Source organism: Emydura macquarii, unplaced genomic scaffold, assembly GCF_026122565.2.
Source record: "Emydura macquarii macquarii isolate MOO-44397 ecotype Brisbane River unplaced genomic scaffold, CSIRO-AGI_Emac_v2 contig_1043, whole genome shotgun sequence".
NCBI classification, from domain to species: Eukaryota; Metazoa; Chordata; order Testudines; family Chelidae; genus Emydura; species Emydura macquarii.
Genome location: NW_027131180.1, coordinates 2,057,615 through 2,085,082, shown reverse-complemented (window position 1 = coordinate 2,085,082; position 27,468 = coordinate 2,057,615). Strand labels below are relative to the sequence as shown.

General features: G+C 43.5%; 1 protein-coding gene across 2 annotated transcripts in view; it reads right to left on the bottom strand.

Moving 5' to 3' along the window:
• Positions 1 to 2,340: 2,340 nt before the first annotated feature.
• Positions 2,341 to 27,468, bottom strand: part of SMS (spermine synthase) — a 76,653-nt gene continuing 51,525 nt past the window's right edge. For both annotated transcript variants that reach the window (XM_067545028.1, XM_067545029.1), the window contains exons 10-11: positions 7,782 to 7,897; positions 2,341 to 5,199 (exon numbers count right to left, since the gene is read on the bottom strand). In XM_067545028.1, coding sequence (XP_067401129.1) covers positions 5,157 to 5,199; positions 7,782 to 7,897 — 159 coding nt within the window. In that variant the 3' untranslated portion in view covers positions 2,341 to 5,156. The remainder of the gene's footprint in view (positions 5,200 to 7,781; positions 7,898 to 27,468) is intronic.

Sequence of the window (27,468 nt, the reverse complement as noted above, 5' to 3'; positions counted from 1 at the left end):
TCCAGTTCCTTGCACTCATGGCAGGATTAACTATTATCTAGATCAGCGGTTCTCAACCTTTTTTTTCCCCCCGAGTACTACTTGACCTGACTGTACCTGACCAGAGTACCACTCAGGAAAAAAGGGGGAGGAGGGACTTTCGGCGGAGGTGGGGTTTCGCAGCGGCGGTGGGGGGGGGGGACTTCCGGCGGCGGCGGGGTTACATGGGGGGAACAATGCTCTCTGCCAAAACCCTGCCAAAACGACTTTCGGCAGCGGCGGGATTTCGCGGTGGCGGGGGGGATCTTTCAGCGGCGGATTCGGCGGCGCGGTACGGCTCGCGTACCACCCAGCCTTCTTCGAAGTACCACCAGTGATACGCATACCACCGGTTGAGAACCGCTGATCTAGATCATTCTTGACATGTGTCTAACCTGCTCTTAAAAATCTACAATGACGAGATTCCACGAGCTCCCTAGGCAATTTATTCCAGTGCTTAACTACCCTGACAGGAAGTTTTTCAAATGAAAATCTAAACCACCCTGGCTGCAATTTAAGCCCATTGCTTCTTGTCCTATCATAAGTTAACTAGAACAATTTACCTTCCTCCTCCTTGTAACCGTCTTTTATGTACTTGAAAACTGTTATGTCCCCTTTCAGTTCTCTCTTCTCCAGACTAAACAAACTTCCTTTTCAATCTTCCTTCATATGTCATGTTTTCTAGATCTTCAATAATTCTTGTTGCTCTTCTCTGGACTTTCTCCAATTTGTGGCACCCAGAACTGGACACAATTATTCCAGTTGAGGCCCAAACAGCACAGAGCAGAGCAGAGCAGAATTACTTCTCGTGTCTTACTTACAAGACTCCTGCTAATACTTTCCAGATGATGTTTTTGCTTTTTGTGGAACTGTGTAACACTGCTGACTCCACTATGAACCCCCGACTCCTTTCCTCAGTACTCTTTCCTAGGGAATAATTTCTCATTTTGTATGTGTGCGACTGATTGTTTCTTCCTAAATGGAGCACTTTGCATTTGTCCTTATTGAATTTCATCCTATTTACCTCAGACCACTTCTTCAGTTTGTCCAGATCACCATCCTCTCATCTCCTGAGTTTCCTTCTCTTTGATTGCTTTTTCAGCATCTCCTTTGGTGCTGCTCTTCCTCCCCATTCTCTTTCTCCCTGGGAGATTGGTGGTGCTGCCTCCTGTTATTTTTGGGCCATCTCATCCAATCACAGTTCTCCATTACCTAGCTACACTGAGAAATTAAATCTACTGCCCCTCTGCTCTCTCTCTCCGATACCGTATCTGTAACTTGTCAACAATTCAAGCTCAACACACAAAACTGAGGTGCTTTTCCTTCTTCCTGTATCTTCTCCACCATTCTCCATTTTCTCAACACAAGTTGTTTCCCTATTGCCCAGGTCTGCAACCTAGAATGACCTTCTATTCCTCCCCTCATACACAGCTGCAATTAGATCTTGCTTTCTTCCTCCATGTATCTAAAACCTGCTATCTTTTCTGCACCAACGCCCAAATCACTTGTTCATGCCGTAATCACCCACCATGACAGCTACAACTTCCTTTTCTCCAAAAAGCTTGATCCCATTCACTGAAATCCATCTAGCACTATGCCTCTATAGTCACCTTCTTCTGCCAGCACTCTTTGCAGAGGAATCCCTTCTATGAAACCTGCTGCTAGCTCATTGTCCTGTTATCAGGTTCAATTCTTTCAAAAGGCCCTCCACACTTAACTCTGCCCTTATCTCCTACTCTATTCCACAAATTATGCAATTCTTGATACCTCCTTTCCTTCTCATGTTCCCTCCTCAGCACCTTTACCTATACCTCATGTGCTCTTTTGCCAACTCAGCATACATACATACCCTCAACTTCCATTTAAATCCCTCCCAAAAACTCACTTCTGCAATTTCTCATATAAGGAGTTCAAATTATATAAGTATAAATAAATTCAGTTGTGCACTTGCCACTGCCAATATCAAGTTTTCAATATTATTGTAACCCATGACCTGACCACTCCTGTTGTTTTGTTTCCCCATCCCATGGCAGACTGGAAATTTTGCTGTAAGCAGTTCAGGGCAGGGACTATAAAGTACCTAGCATATTCTTGGGTGATATAAAAGAAATTCCTTACATTACTGAACAATCATGAGAGACAGAAAAAAGCTCCTTTAATGTCTCAATAAAAGGACACAAAACAACAATATTGTGCATATATATTTGGTGGGGATTGGAAAAGAATGGAGACATGTTGATGGTCACCACATGAGACAGTTGCATGGTCTTTAACATTGAATACGGGAATCCACAAGTGAATTTAACAATTCAATCAAACAGGTAATAACAGTGTACCTTTATTTTAACATGTGCACTGCACAGGTGCAGTAGATACAATGCCAGCAGTCTTCTTTCAGCACAGTCAAATTACTATCAATCAAGTTTTAAAATATTTAATCACATTTCTAGGTGGAAGCAGCATTTAGTGCAAAGAATTAAAAATAAGGTCAACCATTTTTCAATATCTGTTTCCATGTGTAGTGAGGCACTTGTAACCATGTCCCAACTGGCTTGAAGTGTAAAGTGTTGTTCAACTATCGCAAGTTTCATCTGAAATTCTCAGAACACACACACATGAACCTGATTTTAAGTTTACACTACAGCAATAACAAATAACGAATGACAGTGCTTTAAACATTTCTTCAGAATCTATTCGGCAAGTAGTAATGTAAAGAAAAAATATAGCAGCGTTCAGTGTTTGCCAGTTTGTTTTCTACTACGGCTATCCCTTTAAGAAAGTCTACATAAAAACACTCCAAAACAAAATAGTCACACTCTCCACCCTCTTTTCATAATTATCAAATTAAGAGAAAAAGATTGGGAGGAGGTCCTATGTATTGATCAAAACAATGCTCCATCTCACCTCCCCATCAACCACCAATTCAGGACTCCTTGCACTCAGGGAACACTCTAGGGATTGATTTCACAGGATCCTTCCATTCTCAAACAGCTCTAATTCCATGTATCTATGCAAAACAAAGCACTAGTCTTGGTGCTGCAAACCCATCAACTGTATTAGATCATGTTCTAATTCACAAGCTTGGGAGGTGGGGGTCTAGAACAACTCCAAACACCACCAAGACAAAGGCTACCTTAAGTCTCAATCCTATGTGCGTCCATGCATGCACACTTAACATTACTCACATGAGTAATTACAACCAAGTCAATGGTACTATTCATGCATGTGAAGCTAAGCACGTGTTAAGTGTTTGCAGGATCAAGGCCTTAGTTTTCACCCCATATATAAACTTCAGCCTTCAGTCATAAATGCACAATTACAATTGTCCAGGGTCTAGCAGTATGAGGACTATGATGTTCTGTGCTCCAGATGTGACACTGCCAAAAACAGGAGAGGGCTCTTTCCACTTTCCTACAAAGAGACTCTATTCTTTAAAAGTTGATGGGACTGCACAGGCTGTAAATGAAGAAATAATTTGGCCCCAGATGTATAAAATAACAAATGTTGCTTGCAATCACTTAAAGCAGTACATTAAAACATGGAATACAAAGAACTTTTTGTAGCTTTCCAAGTTAAAGTGGTCTCTAATAGCATAATCATACATATAAAAATATACACCAAGTGAACAGCAAAGGAGATTTTTTCAAGTGTTCTAACTAATGTCTAATATCATTTTGGATTTCTACACAGGCTGCTAACAGTTCACTTGTAGTTTGGACATATATGATGGAATACATTAGTTTTATTGTTTCTTCAGAGTAATAACTGGAAATCTAGTTTTTTTGACAATCTGAATTTGTTAGGGGGTAAACACTTGGCCTCAAACTACAGTACATATAGGAAACGTAGGTGTTTAAAGATAGTCTCATTCTGGTCCAGGATGTTGAATACTGAGGGAGGAACACTTTTTAAAAGTGCACTTTTTATTCTCTCAGAGACATATAAAAAGGTAAGATTTCTTACCTCCTCTGAGGTGGGATCTTTTTAATGGTCTGCTTAAAGTTGGCAATCAGAAAATAGCAAGCTTTTTACAAAAATATAATTTCAGATAGTGTGCAGAAATACTGAAGGGAAGAATTTTTCTCTTTAAAAAAAAAAACCTCACAAAAAAACAATGCAATCTTCCTTCCATTGGAATTTTACCTTATCAACAAGTACAATGGCTAGTCCTAAGCCTGAATTAGCGTCACTGTGAACACCTGAATCCATATGATCAGAGTTTAACCTAGTGAAGTAAATACATTTGTTTCTAAACACACACAAAATATGGATGCACAGGACCTAAATCACTTTCTCTGTCTTCCCTTTCACATGACTTTCATTCTCTATGGATAGAATGTTCTGCCATAAAGCTAAGGAGTGTCTGCCAACTAGAAGCCTCATTACACATTTCAACATCTCACATTGTGGTGGGAATGAAAACAGGCTTTAATTTTCAAATTGATGGTGCTGAAAGTGCCTCTATAACCTACTGTTAATCCACATTAAAATCAAAGTAATAAATGTGACGGGGCTAAGTAATTCTAAGCGGTAACAGGTCAAAGCTTTGTCTGCTGAAGAGACTACAGCAGCATGATGAATGAAACTAAGGAGTCAACAAATGAAAATTCAAATCAGCTTCTTCCCTTTATAACTAAGGATATAGGGTATTCTTAAAGTTATGCCCTTCACAATTTCTGAAATGGAAGCACTCTGGTGTTCACTTAAGAGAAACCCGCCATCCTTTAAAAGCACCATCATTTATTAGTTAATTATTATCTGGAGAAAAAAAAATACATGGACAACCCTCAAGAATGAAATGCTAAAGATGGGGGGTTTTTTAATCAATTTGTGAAGATCTACAAAAAATAAAAAGGATCACATTCTAAAGGTTCAGTGCATTCAGCAGCTATAGTTTTGCTGCTAATTCATCTTTAAGTTGACTTTCAAAAATAACACCCTAGCTCATCAAAATATACATTTTCCATTTGCTTTTAAATTAAAATAATAATAAAAAACATTTAAAGAATTCACAATCAATAGCATGACTAAGTTTCAGGATCATCTACAGCATATAATTTAAAGGTTCAAGATGCCAATATGCAGCACGCAGCAAGCCTATCTGCTCCATGCAGCACATGATTAGAATATCTTGATCTTCATACTTCAGTTCTCTTCTTCCAAATAGTGTAAAACACCCATCTGAAAAAAAAAAGTCAAGGAACAAAGCAAAATGTGTAGTATATTGTCAAAGAAGCACTTTTAAAACTAAAGTCAAATAAATCTAAAAAAAACCCTCTTTATTATAGGTCAAAAAAAAACATGATGGGTAATATCCCCACCATTCCCTCTGTATCCCAGGAAATAGGACCTCTTTCTGACACTTAAGGCTACACACTATTTTTGTGGAGTAAATTTTTGCTTCATATGCATGTTTCTTATTTAGTGTCATGGATTTTTCCTGTGGTTTACACGGAAAGATTTGTTCCACAGCTGCCATGACTTCTAACCTAGTTCCTGTCATTTCTGTCCCTTTCTTATTTGACTGCCATCACAGTTCCTTGGTTTTGATCTTGGGTATTCTCTATAACGTTTCCCTCTTGTTGTACACTGGGAAGAAAGCAGTTAGGACAACATTCCATTCTGATACAGGCAGATTCTAGCCCCTTCTCTGAGTGCAGAGATCCAGCTAAAGGAAAACCAATACACTTCCATTGTGCAGAAGATTTGAAGAGGCAGCGTATATCCTGAATGGCCTGGAGAAGTGATCTTCTGGAGCTCCGTGTTTCCTGTTATTCACTGTGTATGAGGAAGATTAGACCTACTTCTGTGTAAAGAGGCATGCCCTCTGTGACATGGGAAGAGGAAGGGAAGGTGAAGACTAGAGCGAATTTTAGGATTAAAGTAGTGTGCATTGCTCTGCAGCACTAACAGATCACAGTGATCCAGAAAAAGATCACAGACAGAATTCCTATTTGGAATATTTATTAGTTTCAATATGTAGTTTTCCTTTATTTAGAATAAGATGTATGCTGTTAACATTAATGCATACCAAAAGTCTAAGGGCTTGTCTACACTGGGCAGTTCTGTTGACGCAACGTATACAAGTTATGTAATGTAACTGATGTCGATATACCTTGCATTGAGTAGCTGTGCTGTCTACACTAAGGCCTGGTCTACACTGGCAATGGAGGTCGACGTAATGCCGCTTACATCGACCCCCTAAAGTATGCGTTTCCACTGGCACATAAGTTCCACCGACCTAAATCGCGGTAAAAGTCATCCTCCGCAAGTGGCGTAGCACTGAAGTCGAATTCCATGGGTCACATTTGCGTCAGTGTAGGTAGAGCACAAAGTGAATCGACGCCATTGGTCTCTGGGAGGTATCCCATAATGCTCTGTTTTGACCACTCTGGACATTTGCGCTTTGCTGTAACGGGGCCACGCATACAGGAAATAGCTCCACCCATCAAGTCCCTGGGAAACTGTGAATTACCATTTCCAGTTTGGACAGCGTGGAGACAGCTTTGTAGCTGTGGACTGCACGGCCCAAACGCGCTCCAGGATGGAGTCGACCAGAGGTCTTGGATCTCATCGATCTGTGGGGCAAAGGGTCTGTACTGGCTCAGCTTCGAGATAGCAAAATAAATTTAGATATCTATGACAAGATATCTCGCGGCATGTTGGAGAAGCAGCACAACAGACACACGCAGCAGTGCCGTGTTAAGATCAAAGAGCTGAGGCAGGCTTACCAGAAAGCCAGGGAATCTAACAGTCTTTTTGGCCTGTTGCCCAAAACATGCTGCTTTTACGAGGAGCTGCATGCGATTCTCGGCGGTGACCCCACCACTGCGCCGACCTCTGGAGAATCCCAGTCCAGAATGAATTAGGAGGACTCTGTGGACAAGGAGGATGAGGACGAGGAAAGCAGGGTGCAAGAGAACAGGGCATCCATTCTCCCTGAGAGCCAGGACCTGTTTGTTACCCCAGAGCAGCCCTGCCACACACAGGACAGTGGGACTGATCGAAATGCTAGGGAAGGCACATCTGGTGAGTGTGTGGGGCAACTGGGAGTGGGAGATTACAGAGAAAGAGCTGCAATAATCAAGGCAAGTGCAACCATTCCAGTGCAGGCCAACCACAAAGATGCTTCTATGAAGCTGAAGGCTTGGGAAGCCTTTTCATGCCTCAAACCATTTCCCTTGAGGGGGGAGGGGAAAGAAAACATAAAAGAAGCTCAGAGGAAAGATTTCCTGACTGTCCTTCCTCTGTTTCTCCACAGGAGGTGGCTATTTAGGCAAAGGTGGGGAAATAATTATCAAGGGGGAGGGACAAAGACAAGGTGAAGGGATGACACTTCTTTGAGGGGAGAAACAGCTTGGCCTGGGCCCTGAAAATCTTGGTTGAAGCACTGACTCCTTGAGGATTTTTCATTCCCCCAAGTTTATGAGTTTATCCTACACAGCATACAACACCACTGACAACTTTATAGGAAAGTTAAGGAACAGGAGGCCCAATTTTGGAAAGCGCTGAGCACCTCTCCCAGGGACATCAATGGGAGTGGGGGGTCCATGGCACCTTTAAGCCCTGTCCCCACAAACCACTACTACAGTAGTTCATTTCTTGTTTAATCATCACAAAACATGTTTAGATTTGGGCACTTAAAACTGTTGCCTTGCTTTGTTTAAAGAAAAGAACTATTCAGTTCATTACAATTCAACGAAACTGGGTTTGTTTGATTTATTAATCATGCAGGCTCAACCTTTTATATTTGTCAAGGATACAATTCCATGTATGAGGGCACACATACAGTTTCTTTTGAGAACTCCACAGGGCAATAAAGCATGCTGAGCTGTTCTTCATAGAGGGTCAAGGCTTCAGTCAGATTGATACAGTTTCCCTGAGAGGAAGACAAAAACAGAAACAAAACAAAAATCAAGTCCTAGTTACAACGTAACAAAGAAAAATTACAGGTGCATGGGCACAAATATGTTTATAGATTAATTCCTGACTGCTATGCACTATCAAGACTTATTTGAGCTCTTCTTAATACACAGTGCTTCAATGTTAAATGCAAGATGAAGACTGAACCAACTTGTTTTTCCATCTCATTTACCTTTTCATGTAAAGATACCTATCCAATCACAATTTGTAATGAATTTGTAAGTACTAGAGGATTATCTGACTCCCTTCTCATTAGCAGGAGCATTCACTGCATCAGTGCGTCCAATTACATCAGACATCAATGGTATTTATATAAACATCTACTCCATAATCATTTTCTTTATGATTGCCTCCATACATTGGTAAACAGTATTATAAATCACATTTTTCTTAATTAAAATCTTAACCAGACTATGTTGTATGAGTCAATTTATGTTTAACAGTTTAATCTATTCATCCATAGAACAGTATGTTGAAACAACAAAGATTCACCAGAGAGATTTCTGCCTTGCCTTTAGTTCCTTTGTGCCATGCTACTGAAATGCAGGTGCTTCCCAAAGAGTACTTTTTTTGTATCTAAACAACCAACAGGGATTTTCTTCCCTCCAAATATATTAGCAATTATTTACTGATTAAAAAAAAAGTAAAATCTAAATGACCTGCTATTATTTCCCCTTGTAAGAATACTGTCAAGACACCACTGTCTCCACAGAAGGACAAAACTAAAAATCACATTCTTCCATTCCAAGTAACAAAAGAAACAAACTAATAAAATCCCACGACAGCCCACCCACCCTGACACTCCATGCAGTTCTTGGCGTATACACCCTTTTATGAGACTAACTTGAAAAACTGAAAATCCAAGATTTAAGAATCATACTCTTCAACAAGCATTTGATAAAGTGAGGCATGAGGTCCGCATGTAAAGAAAGTGGTTAATGGAAGTCATGTAGCCACTTCTCTGTACCTGGTTTGGAAAAAATTGGGGATAAATCAACTCCCTGACTATCTCAGGAAAAGAAGGTGAGTCTACAGTGTAGGCTATTATTTTAGATGGTAACTGCAAGTCTAAGAAAGAGATGCATATCAAAAACATTTGTCATTTGTTCCATGATAGTCATCCCACTTGTGGATTTTGGTACTACTTCTAGAACTGAAGGCAAGACAACCAATTCTGAAACAGTGGATGCTCTGCTAATATTTTAACAAAGTGCTTCCAGAAAAATTTCCTATTTAAGCACGTATACATACTTGCAGTTCATCTGTTTTCCCAATTAAACAAAAACATGCTCTCTCATCATTTTAACCAGGAAAGGATGTAATGTTACTTGGTAAACAAACTTATTCAGTTATATGTGCTGGAAATGTTTATATTTTGTTCCTGAAAGATATACTGACTAAATTGACAGTACAGCACAAGCTTGTATCCGTTGAAGGTATATGGAATGAAGATTCAGAACAGGTCAGAATTCCCCACCCCTTCCCCCTCCAGGGCAGCTTGGCAAAGGCTCTGGGGGTTTTTCGCCTTCCTCTGTAGCATGGGGCACCGACTCACTTGCTGGTGGATTCGCTGTACCTTAAAGTTTCTAAACCATGGTTTGAGGACATCAATAACTCAGTCATAGGTTAGAGATTTATTACAGAAGTGGGTGGGTGAGGTACTGTGGCCTGCATTGTGCAGGACATCCGACTAGATGATCATATTGTCCCTTCTGACCTTATAGTCTAGGAGGTATTTCCTCCTTTGAGAGACAGATACATTTGGTGCAATCTGCTCATTCCAGAGTTCTAGATTATTTTCCCTTTATTTTTAAAGGGTTCTTCAAGAAGTATTTTTATGACTCCCAGAGATAAATCATATGGCAAGGATAGTTTAGCAGACCCAAAGGCTCCATCAGAAACAAGGAAATCTTCATTTCAATTTGGTTGTGCCAGCATTTTACCAAAAGGTTTTCAGGAGCCCCATTTAGCACATCCCTGTAAGGGAAAAATCAACTGGGGAACTAATTCAGGATCTCTATTGTCTCAAACAACCAGCAACTTTCTCCAAAACATGTATGTTCTATTTTAGAGGAACATCTAAGAAAATGGTCTATCACAAAAAGACTATTGGTTCTTTACAGACTTATGCCCTAGTAGTATGCTTAGTTATTCCACGCTAGAAAACACTCCCTTTATTCCTCAAATCAATCTTACGCCTGGGCTCTTATGTTAGCATTCATCATTGGAGTATCTAAGGGCACTTTATATTTCAAAAATACTCTTAATTCAAAGAAAATTTAAGAAAACATTGCTTGAAATGTCATCTGTTGACGCACTAAGAGCTAAAAACCAAAATAAAATGAGATTAGGTTTGGCTTGTCTGCTGAGGTCTTGGAGCATTACAGCTCTTGGTTAAGAAAATTCCCTTTTGTTATGAGTTACACAGAAGATAAATGCTAAGTTTTTGTTTTACTCAGTTTTCTCCTCAATAAAGTAATACAAGAAATCTTTATGGGCACCGTCTTGCTAAAAGTAAATTTGAGATCTCTAATCTTTGGGATCAGCTCAGTAAAATTTTACCTCTGCTGCAAGGGACTACAACTGTAAATAAAATATTAGCACAGTGTGTGGGGGATCATGGGGCATACTTTAAGAGGTGTTCCTTCTTCAAGGAACAAATGCTGCTATATAGGACTTTGACTTGTATGAAATACAAAAAAATCCAGTGAAAGAACAATGAACAGTAAAGCCTGAGCTGGAACTCTTCATGTGACAATGCACACGCTGGCAATAAACCTTATATATACACACACACGCACGCACACCATTTCAAGGTGGGTTAGAAGGAGATGAATCCTTCCTCCAGATTTGCAAACCTGCTCCGAAATCACGACAGCATCCTCAGCCATATCCCCCTATCCTCCCCCAAATCATAATGTCAGGTGATCTATACAGATGCAGACACTGCTCCCTTACTTGCTCCTTCCCTGGATTCTGCCAACTCTGCAGCGAGGCACAGGGAGCCCATGCAGAGTGCAGCTCTGTGGTTTGCAAGCCACCCAAATATAGGTTCCTAGTACCTTATCCTTCTCTCTCTCGCATAGCAAAACTCCATTGGCTCCACTACAGCTTAACAACAAGGACTAACCATTTCCCATTGAATTATGAAAGTCTGTTTTTCCTTATCAGCTATACTCTGCTATTCCCACTCTTTGCCCCTCTTTTTTTTTTTAAAGTTACATCAGATAAGTTCTCAAAAACACAAAGGAAATAACTGAGGAAAGTGAAAGTGGATTTTAAAACTATGTTTTTTTCCTAACATGCGAGCTGATAACTTACTCGACCAAGAGAAAGCTACTTTACAAGTTATTTATTCACAGTCACAATTTGGGACAAAATAACATTATGGTAAAAGGAGAAGAATGAAGTTATCACCAGTGTATGTCCCCTGTTGCTAGATCATTTCAACTTTTGTTTTCTGTGTAGGAGACATTGATCCTAGGACTAAGTCCAATTACAAATGTGATTAATTCTGCTATGGCATGTCATAGATGCAGAATATTCTGTGTAGCTGGTGAAGCAGGAGACAGCTGTAATGCCCCAGGACCACAGAGGTAAGTAGATATGGTTATCAGCTATCTAGATGAGGACTGGAACAACCAACCTTCTATCTAAAAAGACAGAAAAGTTACATGCCTATGTCACTTAAACAAAAGGCAATTCCCCTTAGCTTTATGTGGCAGGAGTAAAACGTATATTTTGCAGACCTCCATCACTAGATGCAGAAGCACGAACTAGCAGATCTCCACCTTTACTTTCAGTAGCAACAATAGCTTTTTTCCATTTTGTAATTTCTAATGGATACATCACATTTACCACAGCAGACAAAAAACAAAGGAATTTACATGTAACAGTATAATCATATCCTACTGAGGTAATGTCTGAGCAAAAGTCCCTAAAAACATGTTCATGAGAAGATCTAAGACTCAACATCATCACTATTTATTTTAGATCTCAAAATAGACCATTAAACTTAATAACGTAAGAGTCTTCATTAAGCAGACACTAAGCTGTATTCTAATCTTTCAAAACTTTGAAGTAAAAAACTGGATAATTCAACAATCAGCACCAGCTTCATACTTTCTACAAAGGCCTTCTCATTACATGCCCCAAAACCTTCTCATCACAACAGTAGAAGACGTATTGCTTTTGATCTTTAAATCGTCTTAAACTTGCATGGAAAAGAGACAAAGGCAGAAAAGCCTAAGGTAACAAATTGAAAGAAATTGCTTTTGCTTAAGCAGAGTTTGTCTTGGGAAACTTTTGGAGTTGTTTAATTTTAAAAAAAAATCTCTATATCCAGACAAGATATCTTTTTTTCCCCCCTCCAGACAGCTTGCATGATTTGTACCTGACTGGAAAGACAAGAAATGCTATCACTGCTAGATATATCTGGTTCTCATTCTAAAGACTTAAATGTCACCCTTTATTGGGTATTCTAAAAGTCCTCATCTGAAGGCAAGAATCAAGTTATTTTAATGACTTTAATGATAACAACACAGAAGTAATTAATGCAGCACTTTCAAATAATCTTTCACACACAATATTCTTGTGTATGCTATGCTTTGCTAAAGCATTACAGAGTTTTGTTCTTTGAGAATAGACATTACTTAATATACCAGTGAACATTTTACTATCGTGTTCTTTCTTCCAAGACAGCTTCTAAATTTTTTAAAATAGCCTAACAATGTAAGCTTGTTTTAGGACACAGACAAAAAATGAACCTGAACAACAGATACACACGTAATGAGAGCAGACTGAACCAACCAGATCCAATATTTAATCTAGTACAGTTGAGCCGTTTCTTTCAAGACCATTTCTTCCAAGCGGTAGCCCAGATAACAACCAGAGAGCAAGCCTGTCTTTTTTGACTTTGGGAAAGAAAAGGTATGAAAAAGTTTTCTTTGCTTCCTACTATTACCAGGATCCTCTCCACTGAGGTATATTTGAAACAAACCTGAAAAAGTGTTCAGCGGAGTTTGGAAGGGAAATAGGGAGCAATGTCATCCCTCTTATTTTTTTGTTCCTTGACCTTTTGAATTTAGTGTAGTTTTGTGGATGGGGGGGAAGAAAGCTTTCTGTCTTACAAAGTATTCTTTTTAAATATAATCTTTTACCCATAAGATGCTCACTTTTAGTTTGCGGAAACGTCAAAGAGTTGGATAATAGTGTTCATTAAACTGAAATAATATTTCATTTACAAATGCACACTTGCTTACGTGGCCCAAGATTGCACACATCACACTGCAAAGTTTCATACTTATTTCTGAACTGGTTTATGAATTCCATAGGTATCAGGAAATGAAAAAGAAGAGATTTATAAATGGTAAGTATCGGGCACTAACTTAGCATGACTGTATAAAGCTCTACACTGAAGAGACTACTGTAGTACTCGTTTAGTAACCTATTATTATCCAGGGGACTGCAGTGGTTATTTGGTTCAGCTGTCCTTTACCAACCATATAATTTTGTTTTGACATCAAATTGAACGAGAGCGTACCAAAACAGCTTGTGTGTGTAATTTAAGATTCACAAATAGAAAATAGCCCTCGGTAATTTATGGAACATACCACCATTATGGAGGAAGTTTAATGGTGAGACCAATAAGGTACACAATGACACACAAAAATTATATATCTATAGACTAGTTTCCCAGACTGTCATCTTAGTGTTCTATCCCTTCTCCTGTCTTCATATATGACAGAGGAATCACTATAGACGTTGTGGCAAACAAATTACAGGAGAGAACAACAAAACACTTCAGTGTGTAATTTCTACATTTTGTCAAACCCACAAACTCCCACTCCTCAAATCAAGATTTGCCCTAAGAGCGGTCAGACACATTCCACTTTACAGTATTTTTAACACCCTCTTTGAACTGACATACAGAAATGTAGGTTTTATATTGCTTTAGTTTCAAAGTAGTTGCCTACTTTTATTTAACAGGTGAAAACCAAAACCAAAACAAAACGAAACACTGCCTAGAAAATTTAGATACGTTTATTCCAATAATCAAACAAATTATCCAAAGACGTCCCCCTATCACTAACAGCTGACAGACAACTAGAATGGTTTAATCAATTGTAGCAAAAGTCTTCACTTAGATTATTTCTAGGTTGCAGTTATGATGCCAAGTTAGAGCAAATTTAGGAGATGTTCCTGCACCATTGAAATTATTCAGACAGGGATCAAGACTGCAACACACAAATGACCATCTTCAGTCATGGGAAATAGTTAAAAATTAGTGTATGTTTAAGGAACACAATTCAAAAGTGTAGCAACACACTTTTTCTTCCATCTAGCCATTTTGTATTCCAGTAATGGGCAATTTTAGACAAAGACCAGAAGCTGCATTCTATCTCACTTCTACCGAGTTTAATGAGGTTTAAACAAGTTGACGATAGGGTTATATGTGAGATCAGAATCACACCCTTAATTTTCCCCCTTTTTCTTCAGCGGAAGCTTTCAGCATACCAAAGAGTTGAAGAAGTATTTTCTATACTGTACTTTAGCAGTCTTGAGGGAAGTTTTCCCAATTGATATTGGTTTTTTGCCTTTTTCTTTATAGGTGTCATAGTGAGGTAGCTCTGCAGCTTTCTAAATAAGAGAGTGCCTAACATGATTTGGAACTCCCAAAAATATTAGACATGGGGAATTTTAAGTAAGCTTACTTGTGTTGTAAAAAAGACTGTATATTTCTACACAGTAAGATTTAAACATCCCGAGCATTCTTACATGGATTAGAATACTTATACCTTTCATAGTCAATGCCTTTCCTCAAAAGTAAATGGTCTCACTTTTTAGAGACTGTAAGCTCTTTGGGACAGAAGCTATCATTTATTATATGCCCAGCTACAACCAGGCTGGCTCAAAGCACTATTGCACTATGAATATTAAATAGAGAGAGACACAAAACTTTTTGTGAAAAGTCTATCCTTTTCTTATGTACCCTGCCCCACCACACCTCCAAGAAAAGTAACTCAAAAACCTTCAGCCAGCTCCAGTTAAATTGCCACCACATACACAATACTAGTATAAATAATTCCCCACTTCGTATTTTAAAATAATCTGTCTCCTTTTTTCTGTCACATGAGCGTACACCACCACCACCAAGCTTACCTGCTACAAGGAAAAAAGGAAGGGTAATAGCAATAGCTCTTTTATTACATGGGACTAGGACATGGGTAGCAGTTGTATTTGGCTAATATTCTTTCCCTTTTATATTTCAGCATGACTAAGGCCAGGTCTACACTTACCTGGAAATTCGATGGCAGTCGACGGGAGTTACACAAGTTGCGCAGAGTAGCTTGAATAACTCCCGTCGACTTCGTAACGTCTCTTCTACATGACGTCTTCGCTGTGCCACTTGAGGGGGTGGTTTTAACGCGTCGATTTCCGGAGCGATCGAGCAGGTCTTCACTGACCGCTCAATCGATCTGGATCGATTGATCTGACAGTGGCAAATTTGCTGCCATCAGTGAAGACATACCCTAAGAGTCAGAAGGTATCTATTCTAGAGCATGACAGAAAATCATTTTGGCTAAGTAAGTGTATCTATCTATCTGGTGGGGGAGACAGTTAGCAAGAGGTAATGGAACTGACTGGGTACAAAGGAGGACTCTCCATTGTTTTATGAAAATACAATTCAATTTGGAGTAACACAAAGAAATGAGAGGTTCTCAAGATGTGTGGTCCCTATCTGTATTCCACATGATGCACATTTGTACCCATGTGTGGAATACACATAGGGACCATCACTCAAAGAAGTAGGACTGATCAGGAGAATTTTGAAAGAACAAACTGACAAGAAATTACACACACACAGGTCTGCTTTACTTTTGCAGTCAGGGAGAATCCTGCCACTTCTGTTGAGGTTCCAATTTACATAAAAAAAAGGCAAAAGAGGAGAGCAGCTATGAGGCAATGGCCCAAGGGGTCTGAAGAATCTACAAGGGTAGACTTATTATATTGGACAGTGGTTGGGAAGCAGCAACGTGATAGATGGAGGCGTGGGGGAAGAAATCTGATCCTCACAACAGTAGTTTGTGGAATGCACAAAAACCCACCATAAACATTCTGAACATTTTTATCTGGACGGGAAAGATGACCCAGACAAGGAAGTGCAGCTCCTGTACAAAAATATTTTTAAAGTTTTCATTTCATAAACAAGCTCAAGATAATAGGCTCAGAAGGTTAGATTGCCAGGGCAAGTATCTGGTGTCAAGAATAGTGGCTATCAGTAAAAATGGTTGGGCTATACAAAACAGCAAATGACTGATAATAAAAGAGCCATCATCCATCAGCTGCTAGAGAACCTTCCAACAGGTTTGGACAGCATGCAAAAAGGAAAATTTGAGGCAGTCATGACAACTCTGCGTGGGATTTTCAAAAGCACTTAAAAGTGATTTAGGAGTGGGACTTATGCACCTACGTGTCTTAGGCAATTTTGAAAATCCTACCCTATACCTTGAAGAAAAGGATATTTTACCCTGCATGAAGCAAAAACGTGGCCAAAGAGCATTGTAAATAGTGAGGGCTGGAAAGAATGACCATATGGGATTTAGTCAGGAGATCCCAAGTTCTAAGATTGGTCACTGACTTAGGGCTCTATCCTTCAAGTTCCTGAGCTCTCTCAACTGCCACTGGCTGTAATAATAGATGAAGGTACTGAGCACCTCATAGGATGAAGCCCAAGCCATGTAGCCTTTGGCAAATCAATTCACATCTCTGCTTCAGAGGGAGAAGGGACAATAAAAAAGTAATTACACTATGGGCCAACCCTTTAAACCCTTAGTACCTCATTAAGTCCTATTCAGATCAATGAGACTATGCTCAGTAGTAAGCCTTCAGGCCCCTTTTGCTTCTTTATGATATATACAGCAATGAAAGGGTCTCCACCCATCCCACATGCTGGGGGGGAGTTGTTGGCTTGCTTTTTGCACTGGAGATTCAGGTCCTGTGTACGCTAAAAAACTATGATGACTGAAGAAATAGTGAGATTATAAGAACCAAAGGGTGCAAGTTGAGCATCTGAGGAGAAACAGAATACTTTTCATGTGCTGTACACATGTCAAGGATATTCTGAGATTAAAAAGCCACAAAGTTACTACTACCACAACTATTAGCCACGTTAAAAATCCAATCCTCTGTTTTCAAACTGTTTTCCATAACCATCTACAATATAAAAACAACCCTGCAACGAGGCAGGTCTGTTCTAACACTGTTGTTAATGCAAATACATTCTCAAAATTCTCTCATGCAAAACCCTTCCATGGACTAGTGTGCTGAGAAGTTGCTAGTCAACATTAGTCACCAGTCTCCACCTAGTGGTACAAGATCATACTGCACAATACTAGGATTCTCTAGTGCTGTATTCAGCCTCTGAATTGTCTAAAGGAATGATGAAGCTGTGGAATGGAATAGCATGCAAAGAAAAAATTGGAAAGAACAATTCTACTCTGAGAATCTTGTGAGAGCAGTATAACTACGTAAATCACAGCTATAAAAAGAATGCAAAATACAATCTAATTTCTACCATTTTTCGTAATGTATTCCTGGTACAATAGAGCCTCCTGCCAATCTTAGAAAAATACAAAACCCATCTTGTTTAAAAGCGTAATGAAAAAAATTAACTCACAGAACATTATTAAATGTTTACAAAAATCCTCACTATTATTATTACTTTTATTATATACTATTATTAACATTTTATGTTGAAAACAACAACATGCAAATTTTTCAGGAGAGAAAAAAAAAGACAAATGAAGCTTTATTCAAATTTTACTACCTTTGCTGCACCCACCCTCCAGACATACATCTTGTCTGGATAATTCTTAACCACAGGAACCTGATTCAAACCCCAATGAAATCAATAGAAAGCCTCCCATTGATTTTGGTGGGCTATGGATCAGACCCCAGACACAGCTCCCTTTGGAGTCTTTCAACTCTAGTTGGCAATTCGGACCTGAGAGGAACAATAGATTGCCTCTACACATATTTCACAGCTTTCCTGAAGAGCACTGATGGACAAATCCCTAGCCAGTTACACCTACAGTCCCATTTATTTTGTGCCCTCTTGTTCAGGAAAAGTATGCAGTCAGGCAGACATATCTGCTCAGCACTGTCATGCAGAAACAAGGATATTGGTGTGCCAATGAAGCTTTGATTAATTTGGAATTTAAGTTATGTAATTAGAAATAGCATATTGCAACCAGCTTAGGGTATTGGTGACTTTTTTCCTTAATGCACGTTATATACTCAAAAAATTTAAAAACCATAAAATAAGGGGGAAAACTGCAAGTTCTGATTTCAGAAGAAACCAGAGCACTGCATATGTATAGCACACAAACAATTCAAAAGACTGAATTAGCCTGGGAACAGTAAAACAAGGTTACTTACCAGTAACTGTTGTTCTTCGAGATGTGTTGCTCATATCCATTCCAATGTAGGTGTGTGCGCGCCCCGTGCACAGATTCCCGGAACTTTTTTCCCTAGCAAGCCCTGCATGGCCAGCTCAGGCGCCCCCTGGAGTGCCGCGCTCATATCGCGGTATAAAGGGCGCTGCTGGCTCCGCGGGTCCCCAGTCCCTTCTTTCTGCCAACTCCGACAGTGGGGACGGGGGTGGGTTTGGAATGGATATGAGCAACACATCTCGAAGAACAACAGTTACTGGTAAGTAACCTTGTTTTCTATCTTCGAGTGATTGCTCATATGCATTCCAATGTAGGTGATTGCGTAGCCATACCTTGGAGGTGGGTAGGAGTTATCGGTGACCTGCTTTTGACAGCACGGCTCTGCCGAACCCTGCATCCTCCCTCGCTTGTTCCACGATGGCGTAATGCGACATGAACGTATGGACTGACGACCAGGTCGCTGCCCTGCAGATGTCCTGCAGGGGAACCCGCTCCAGAAAGGCTGCGGAAGAGGCCTGGGCCCTAATGGAGTGTGCTCTTACCGCACCTGGGAGGGGTACCCTTGCCTGCTCATAGCATGCTTTAATGCAGGCAGTAATCCACTTGGAGATGCGCTGGGTGGAGACAGGTGAGCCCTTCATCCTATCCGCCACAGCTACGAAGAGCTGTGTCGACTTCCGGAAAGGCTTGGTCCTCTCGAGATAGAAGGCCAAGGCTCGCCTGACATCCAGCGAATGTCCTCTCCTTTCCTCCTCCGACCCATGGGGTTTTGGAAAGAACACAGGAAGGAAAATGTCCTGGTTACAGTGGAACTGAGACACCACCTTAGGCATAAAAGCCGGGTGAGGCCTCAGCCAGACCTTATCCTTATAAAAAACCGTGTAGGGGGGCTCCGAGGTTAACGCCTTCAGTTCGGAGACCCTTCTGGCCGAGGTGATAGCCACCAGGAAGGCTACCTTCCATGATAAAAGGAGAAGGGAGCATGTAGCTAAGGGCTCGAAGGGGTGGCCCATCAGCCCGTTGAGGACCAAGTTGAGGTCCCAGGGTGGCACCGGGTCCCGCACCTGAGGGAAAGTCCTCTCCACCCCTTTAAGGAACCTCACCGACATGGGGTGAGAGAATAGGGAGCGGCCCTCCATGGGTTGGTGGAAGGCCGAGATGGCCGCTAGGTGTACCTTGAGGGAGGCCAAAGCCAGGCCCTGCAGTTTAAGCTGCAGCAAGTACTCCAAGATAGCCTGTATAGGGGATAGGCTTGGGTGTAGCCCTCTCTCTTCTGCCCACCCCGAAAACCTCCGCCACTTAGCTTTATATGTTAGTTGCGTGGACGGCTTCCTGCTGCCCAGGAGGACCTGTTGAACCTGCATGGAACAGGCTCTCTCTCCCTCCGTCAGCCACAGAGTCTCCAGGCGGTGAGGTGGAGGGAGTCCAGGTCGGGGTGTAACAATCTCCCATGGTCCTGGGAGATCAGGTCGCACCGTCTGGGTAGCGGAATCGGTTCGGTGATGGAGAGGTCGAGCAGCATGCTGTACCAGTGCTGTCTCGGCCACACTGGGGCGATCAGGATGATGTTCGCCCTGTCCCTCTTGATCTTGAGGAGAACTTGGGGCAGGAGCGGGACGGGGGGAATGCATACATTAAATCCCCTGTCCAGGGAACCAAAAAGGCATCGGACAGAGAGCCCGGCTCGTGACCCCTGAGCGAGCAAAACCTCGGGCATTTCCTGTTCTCCGCTGTAGCGAACAGGTCCAGACGGGGAGTACCCCACCGTTGGAAGATGAAAGCCACTACGTCCTGGTGTAAGGACCATTCGTGGCGGGGAGAAAAAGATCTGCTGAGGCGGTCCGCCTCGCTGTTTCGTACCCCCGGGAGGTGAGAGGCAGATAAATGAAACCCGTGTCTCACCGCGAAGTCCCAGAGGTGAATAGCTTCCTGGCAGAGTGCCGAGGAGCGTGCCCCTCCCTGCCTGTTCACATAGAACATGGCTGCCGTATTGTCCGTGAGGACTTGGACTACCCTGCCCCTCAGGAATTGGAGGAAGGCCTTGCAGGCCAATCGGACCGCTCTGAGCTCGCGTACGTTGATGTGCAGAGCTCTCTCCTCCGGTGACCAAAGCCCCTGGGTGCCCTGGTCGTGAGAAATGTGGGCTCCCCATCCCCGATCGGATGCGTCTGTGATGAGCGTCACAGATGGGGTAAACTCTCTGAAGGGGACGCCCATCATCACTTCCCTCGGGTCCCTCCACCAATCGAGGGACGACAGCACCTGTGGGGGAACCAGGACCATTCTAGTTAGAGAATGCCTGTGCGGTACGTACACCGAAGCTAACCACGTCTGGAGAGGTCTAAGCTTCAATCGTGCCAGTCTTACTACATATGTAGAAGCCGCCATATGTCCCAACAGCTGCAGGCAGTGCCTGGCTGTCGTCATGGGGGACAGGTGGAGATCAGATATGATGGCTGCCATCGCCTCAAACCTCGCTTGAGGGAGGAAGGCTCTGGCTTGTACCGCATCCAGCCTGGCTCCAATAAACTCTATACATTACACCGGAGCAAGTGTGGACTTTTGCTCATTAATAAGCAACCCCAGTCTAGTACACAATTCGCGTGTGAGGAGCAGACTATGTCGCACATGTGAACTCGACTTCCCCCTGATCAACCAGTCATCCAAGTAGGGGAAGATTTGAACACCTCTACAGCGCAGGTGGGCCACCACCACGGCCATACATTTAGTAAACACCCTAGGTGCTGAGGAGAGCCCAAAGGGTAGGGACCGAAACTGATAATGGCGTCCCGCTACCACAAACCTCAAAAACCGCCTATGGGCCGGTAATATTGAGATGTGGAAGTATGCATCCTTCAAGTCAAGGGCGGCATACCAATCCCCTGGGTCAAGGACCGGAATAATTGTGGCGAGGGAGACCATACGAAACTTAACACGCCTAATATACTTATTTAGGCGACGTAGGTCCAAAATGGGCCTAAGGCCTCCCTTCGCCTTGGGGATTAAGAAATATTTAGAATAAAATCCCCGGCCCTCCTCGGGCACTGGGACTTCCTCCACCGCCCCCAGCACGAGGAGTGACTCGATCTCCTGCACTAGGAGTTGAACCGAGGCCGGATCCCCAATGGGGGACAGCCTCGGAGGGGTGTTGGGGGGGGAGGCTGTGAGCTGGAGGGTGTACCCCTTGGCAATCACCTCCAGGACCCACCGGTCCGTAGTAATGGCTTCCCATTCTATAAGGAAAGGGCGAAGCCTATCCGCAAACGGCCGGCCAAGATCCCAGAGAGAAGGAAGAGTACCACCCTCCTGCTCTGGGTCAAAAACGTTTATTAGAATTACCCCCTTTTGCAGGCCCCTGCTGGCCCCCCGCAGAGGACCCCTGGCGGCCTCCTCTGCTGGGACCGCGGTAGCGCTCACGACCCCTCCTCTGCTGGGCGGGTCGAGGAGCCGGCCTGGGCGGGGGTGGTGGTTGCCTCTGGGCCTGAGGTCTGGACTGCTGTCTGGAGGCCTGGGGGGTATACAACCCAAGTGACTTCAGGGTGGCCCGAGAGTCCTTGAGTGCGTGGAGTTTGTCGTCTGTCTTCTCCGAAAACAGACCCAGGCCATCAAACGGCAAGTCTTGAATGGCCTGCTGAACCTCTTGGGTGAGGCCAGAAGCCTGAAGCCACGAGCAGCGGCACATCACAACCGCCGAGGCCATTGCCCTACTGGCGGTATCCGCCGCGTCGCTAGCCGATTGTAGCGCAGCGGTAGCCACCGCGGCCCCCTCCTGGAGGTTAGTGGAGAAATCTGCCTCCTGGTCAGGGGGCAGCTGGGAGGCAAACCTCTGCATTGAGGCCCACAGGTTCTTATTGTATTTCCCAAAGAGGGCCTGGTGGTTCGCTACTCTAAACTGCAGCGCCGCAGTAGAGTAGATCTTCCTCCCAAATAAGTCCAACTTACGGCCCTCCTTACCCTTAGGAGTGCTACCCTGGTTCCCCTGACAGTCCCTCTGGTTGGCCGCATCGACCACCAGGGAGCTTGGCACGGGGTGGTTGTAGAGGAACTCAAATGGTTCCTTGGGGACATAATATTTCCGTTCTACCCCCTTGGAAGTGGAGGGCAGGGAGGAGGGGGTCTGCCAGAGTTTCCTCGCGATCTTCATGACATTGTCATGTACTGGCAAGGTCGCCCGTGAGGGTCCCACAGAGCTCGAGGGCCCAAAGAGGGGGTCCTCCTCCTCGGACATGAGCTTAAACTCCATGCCCAAGTTCTCAGCAGCCCTCTTTAGGAGGTCTTGATGGGCCCTGAAATCAAACAGGGGCCCCTTACGGTCCCTGGCTGCTGCCTCATCAGGCGATGATGAGGAAGAGAAAGGTAGGGGTGCAGTGGAGGGTCCCTCCCCTGGGTCCGAATCCTCCGAACCCTGCTCTTGAGCATTCGGGGCCGGGGGTACTGGGGGGGGCCACCACCGATTGAAGTGACACCGAGCCCTGGGGCATAGGGGCATTCCAAGGTCCCCAATACGGCCACTGCCAAGGCCCCTGGGTCCACCCGGGGGCCTGCAGGGAAGGCTGATGCAGCCGCACCGCCTTCTTGTCGCTGGAGCCCCCCGTGCGTCGCTTATGTCGCCGACGCGTGGAGCGGTCCGACGAGGACGACGTGGACCGGTGCCGACGTCTGCGGTGCCGGCGATACGAGGAGGTCGGGGACGACGATGACGATGTACCAGACCTGCCCCTGCGGCGAGAGGACTTGCGATGCCGCTTACCCCCTCGGGACCGAGAGCGGTGCCGACGATGGCGACGCTGAGGGGAGTCCAGTCGCCCCGATGTCGGTGCCGGCCCAATCGGTGCCGGCCCCATCGGTGCCGGGGCCGGCCTCGGTGCCGGGGCCATCGGAGTCTCTGGACCTTTCGAGACGACCGACGGCGACCTGGAGCGGTGCCGGGACGGGCTCCGCACCGAAGAGTGCGAGCCCGAATTCCGGTCCCTGCTGACCTTGGAGCTGGACCCACGGCTCCGGCGACGGACTCGGGACCGCCCACGGTGCCGCGGTGCCGAGTCGCTCGATGACCTAGAGTCGGAGCTCGGAGGGGAGCCGACGCTCTCCACCCTCCGTGACCGTCTGGAAGGAGACTTGGATTGGGAACGTCTCCAACCACCGAGACCACCCAGCGCGGGTTTGCCTCGAGACGCTGGTCCCTTCTCCCTCGGCCGAGGGGGGGACGGAGGCATAGGCATGGCCATGAGGGCTCGTGCCGCAGTAAACGCCTCCGGCGTCGACGGCCCTTGCGGGTGCACTCCCCCACCCCCAGGAGTCGGGGGAGGCAACCCGCGCGGAGACCCCGGTGCCGGAGTAGACTCCACGGCCCTTGGCTGGGGCGTCTCCGTACTCCCGCCGCCCTGCGAGGGCCGGGGGGAGATCTCCGGTGCGGCCAGGGGCCGTGCCGACTTCTTCGGCCCCTTCGAGACCCGCTGCGGTGCCGAAAGCGGTGCCGGTGGGGGGGCGCTCCGCACCGACGACACACTCGGTGCCGACGGAGACCGGGACGGCTCAGAGGCTGGACGGAGCGCCGACTCCATGAGGATTGCCTTTAGCCTCGCGTCCCTCTCCTTTTGGGTGCGAGGCTTAAAGGACTTGCATATTCTGCACTTGTCTCGACGGTGTTCTTCTCCAAGGCACCGGAGACAGCGGTCATGCGGGTCACTGATAGGAAAGGCTTTAGTGCACAAGACACAGTTCTTAAAGCCAGTGGAGCCCAGCATGACTCCCGTAGAAGGAACCCCGTCCGGGGTTCTAACTTAACACTACAACTTCAACTAAACTAACGGTATAACAACTATAACAACAAACTTGAAACCAGTAAATAACTAGGGAATGAGCTACTTGCACGCAGCAAGAGGCGATAGTTCCAGCAACCGTCACAGGCGGAAAGAAGGAACTGGGGACCCGCGGAGCCAGCAGCGCCCTTTATACCGCGATATGAGCGCGGCACTCCAGGGGGCGCCTGAGCTGGCCATGCAGGGCTTGCTAGGGAAAAAAGTTCCGGGAATCTGTGCACGGGGCGCGCACACACCTACATTGGAATGCATATGAGCAATCACTCGAAGATAGAACTAGAACATTGGAGAAGGAAAAAGTCTATTACACAGCTAGATGTAGAGGATAAAATCATTAAGCAAATATTAAGCATGGTACATTCAATTACTACTCTTTCAGGCTTTCATCCCTGGCTTTGCAGCCTATAATTATTACCCCCAGCACTTCTGTATTTACCTACCTGTTAGTAACAGCTTGCATTCCTTGAATTTCCCTACCTACTGTCCAGGAGCTATCCATCTAATACTCTTAGGTTCTACATCCTGCGCATTTGCATTACATAAAACTGTATCTGTGGATGTAGTCTGCTGAGCTTGAAGTAGTGCAGTACATGTAATGGTTAGTTTAAAGTCATACAGTTGTTGTACAGTATAATCAGTGTGGGTCAACTTTTTTCTTCTGTATGCAGCACATTTACGGTAGTTTTTATTTAACTTATAAAAACAAATTTTAAATGCTGTTTTCGTGCCATTTAATTGAATTCCAATTTACATTCAAATTCAGCTTAAACACAAATCACAAGGAAAAAAAAATCAATCTAGTTAATAAGAAATATATCACCATTTTCCAACATAAAAACTGTAAGACTTCAGAATCTGATTAAGCATATGTTAAGCTAGATAATTGCTTACATTAACATGCACAAATATAGCATATCTAGCTGATTAGCAAAAAGTACCTAATTTAGTGTAAAGACTATAACAGGTTGCTAATTAACATGTTTTAATGGTTTACTATTCAATGAGAATCAACCTTTCTTTAGGAAAATAACTAAAAAAATACATATGGAAAACAAAATTAAGAATTGGTGATTATTTAAATTAAGATTTCCTGCTTGCTGATTTAAAAAAAAAAAATCAATCAACCCCAAGTGTATTTACTTTTAAGCATCTCAATAATTAAGATACTAAAAAGGTAATCTTTAACATACTGAAATGTGTACAAACCACTGCTAACAAGTAATCTGAGTCTGTAACACAAACTAGTTATTGAAAAACTCACACACCAAGTAACTGGAAAGTTTTATATATCAAGATACATTATTGCCCAGACATTAGGAAGAAACAATATTCTGACAAGACAGCTCTTCATCTGACAGCTTTCCAACTTGAAAGGTTGACTGTACTACATGCTTGGCGAACCCTACAGCTAGTACTCAAAGATGAGCACAAAGCACAGTAGAGTTCAGCTGGAGCGCTGTAGAGGAAACAACTATGTTTTACTGGCCAGTAATAAGCAGGAGGAGGTCTACTCCATGATTAGTCACCTTAGTTTCTGCTGAGAAGCGTCTGCTCAATACAGCAGGTTAATATATATATCACAGGTAGAAGCGACAACCCTGAACGAATGTGTGGGCGAACACACTGTTGATTTTTTTGGTGCCATTTAATACACTATTTTCAGGCTTACCTGTAGCATCTTCAGCTCCCTGAGAAGGCAATCTCAGTTTTTTACAAATGCCTCTTTGAGAAAATGAAGTTATTTTGCTAAGTAAATACAAGATACATCAAACAGACCCAGACAGCAGACTTAGACATAGCAAACTGGAGTAACACTATATAACACAATCTCTAAACTAACCAACCTTCCACCACCAAACCACACAGACCGGCAAACTGCAATGCAGAGACTAATTAAAGAGTCAGTATTTATTAACAGTCAACATATCAAAGCATTCAACAGGCTGCCGTTTTCAACATATACTTAAACTAAGCTCAGATACCACAATGGTTAGTTACTACTGGTTAACGTTAACTTTTACCAAAATAATTAAAATTGGCAGATTCCTCATGACTACTCAATATCATTGTGACGCTAGCTGGATTGGGGGGGGGGGCCTTGAGGTGTATTCAGGAGCTCTGATTACTCCCTTCTACACCAATCTCGCGTTGGCGATGACACGCTGGCTGGATTGGGGGGCATTTATTACGTTTAACGTCAATATGTCAAAATCATAGTAATTCATGTGAGATATGCCGTGTCAGGTACTGTTAGAAAGGCTATAATGAGCTAAGTAAGTTGATAATGTTTATGTTCATGTGTTGTGTGTAATGGAAGTTATGGATATGGTTGATATATCTGTATTTCAAATTGTACTGTGTCTGGGCGACACCCGAGACAGGATGGCTGCAACATTAGCCTGCTTAATGGCCCATTAAGAAATTCACAGGTTCAAGGGGCCCAGGGGCAGAAGCCAGGGATATACCTGATGAGTCACCAGGATTTACTCATGTGACTCTGGACTCCATCTTATTCCTGTAAAATTCCACAAGCAGCATAAAAAAGGCCAAAGGATATAAAAGGCAGCTGCCCGACATCCATTTTGTCTTTAATCTGTCTTCAGTCTTCACCTACCTCTGGATCAACTCATCTACAACTGAACTGAACTGAAGCTGTGAAACAAAAGACTAAGACCCATCCAGGTACTGGATGTATACCAGAGGGACTATACAAGCCTCAAACTCCACAATTCTATTAGAAACCTGATATATATGGACTTTCAAATCATTTGTATGTATCTAATTGCTTTAATCCTTTAACATCTCTCTTATAAGTTGTTTCTTTTTATAATAAACCTTTAGTTTTATTTACTAAAGGATTGGCTGGCAGTGTGGTATTTTGGGTAAGATCTAAACTTATATTGATCTGGTATTGTGGCTGACCCTTTGGGGTCAGAAGAAACCTTTTTGGTAAAGAGCATAGAGTTTTAAATAACTGATCTCTTTACTGGACCTAGTGGCTGATTGGGAGTCAGAGACTGAAATGCAATAAAAGGTGCTGTGTATATTTTATTTTGGCTTCTTGATAACTAGTGTGGGGAATCAGAAGCACTGTTTGTGGCTGGTTGGGAAGTCTAACTTTAGTGTCCCCCACCAGTGTTGGAAGAATCTGCTCTCCTTTTGCAGCTTGCCCAGACCTTGGCATTTTCAGGTGGCTACCCTAGGCACGGACGGGTCACAACTGTGGATACAGTTTTTAAAAGTTTAGAGTT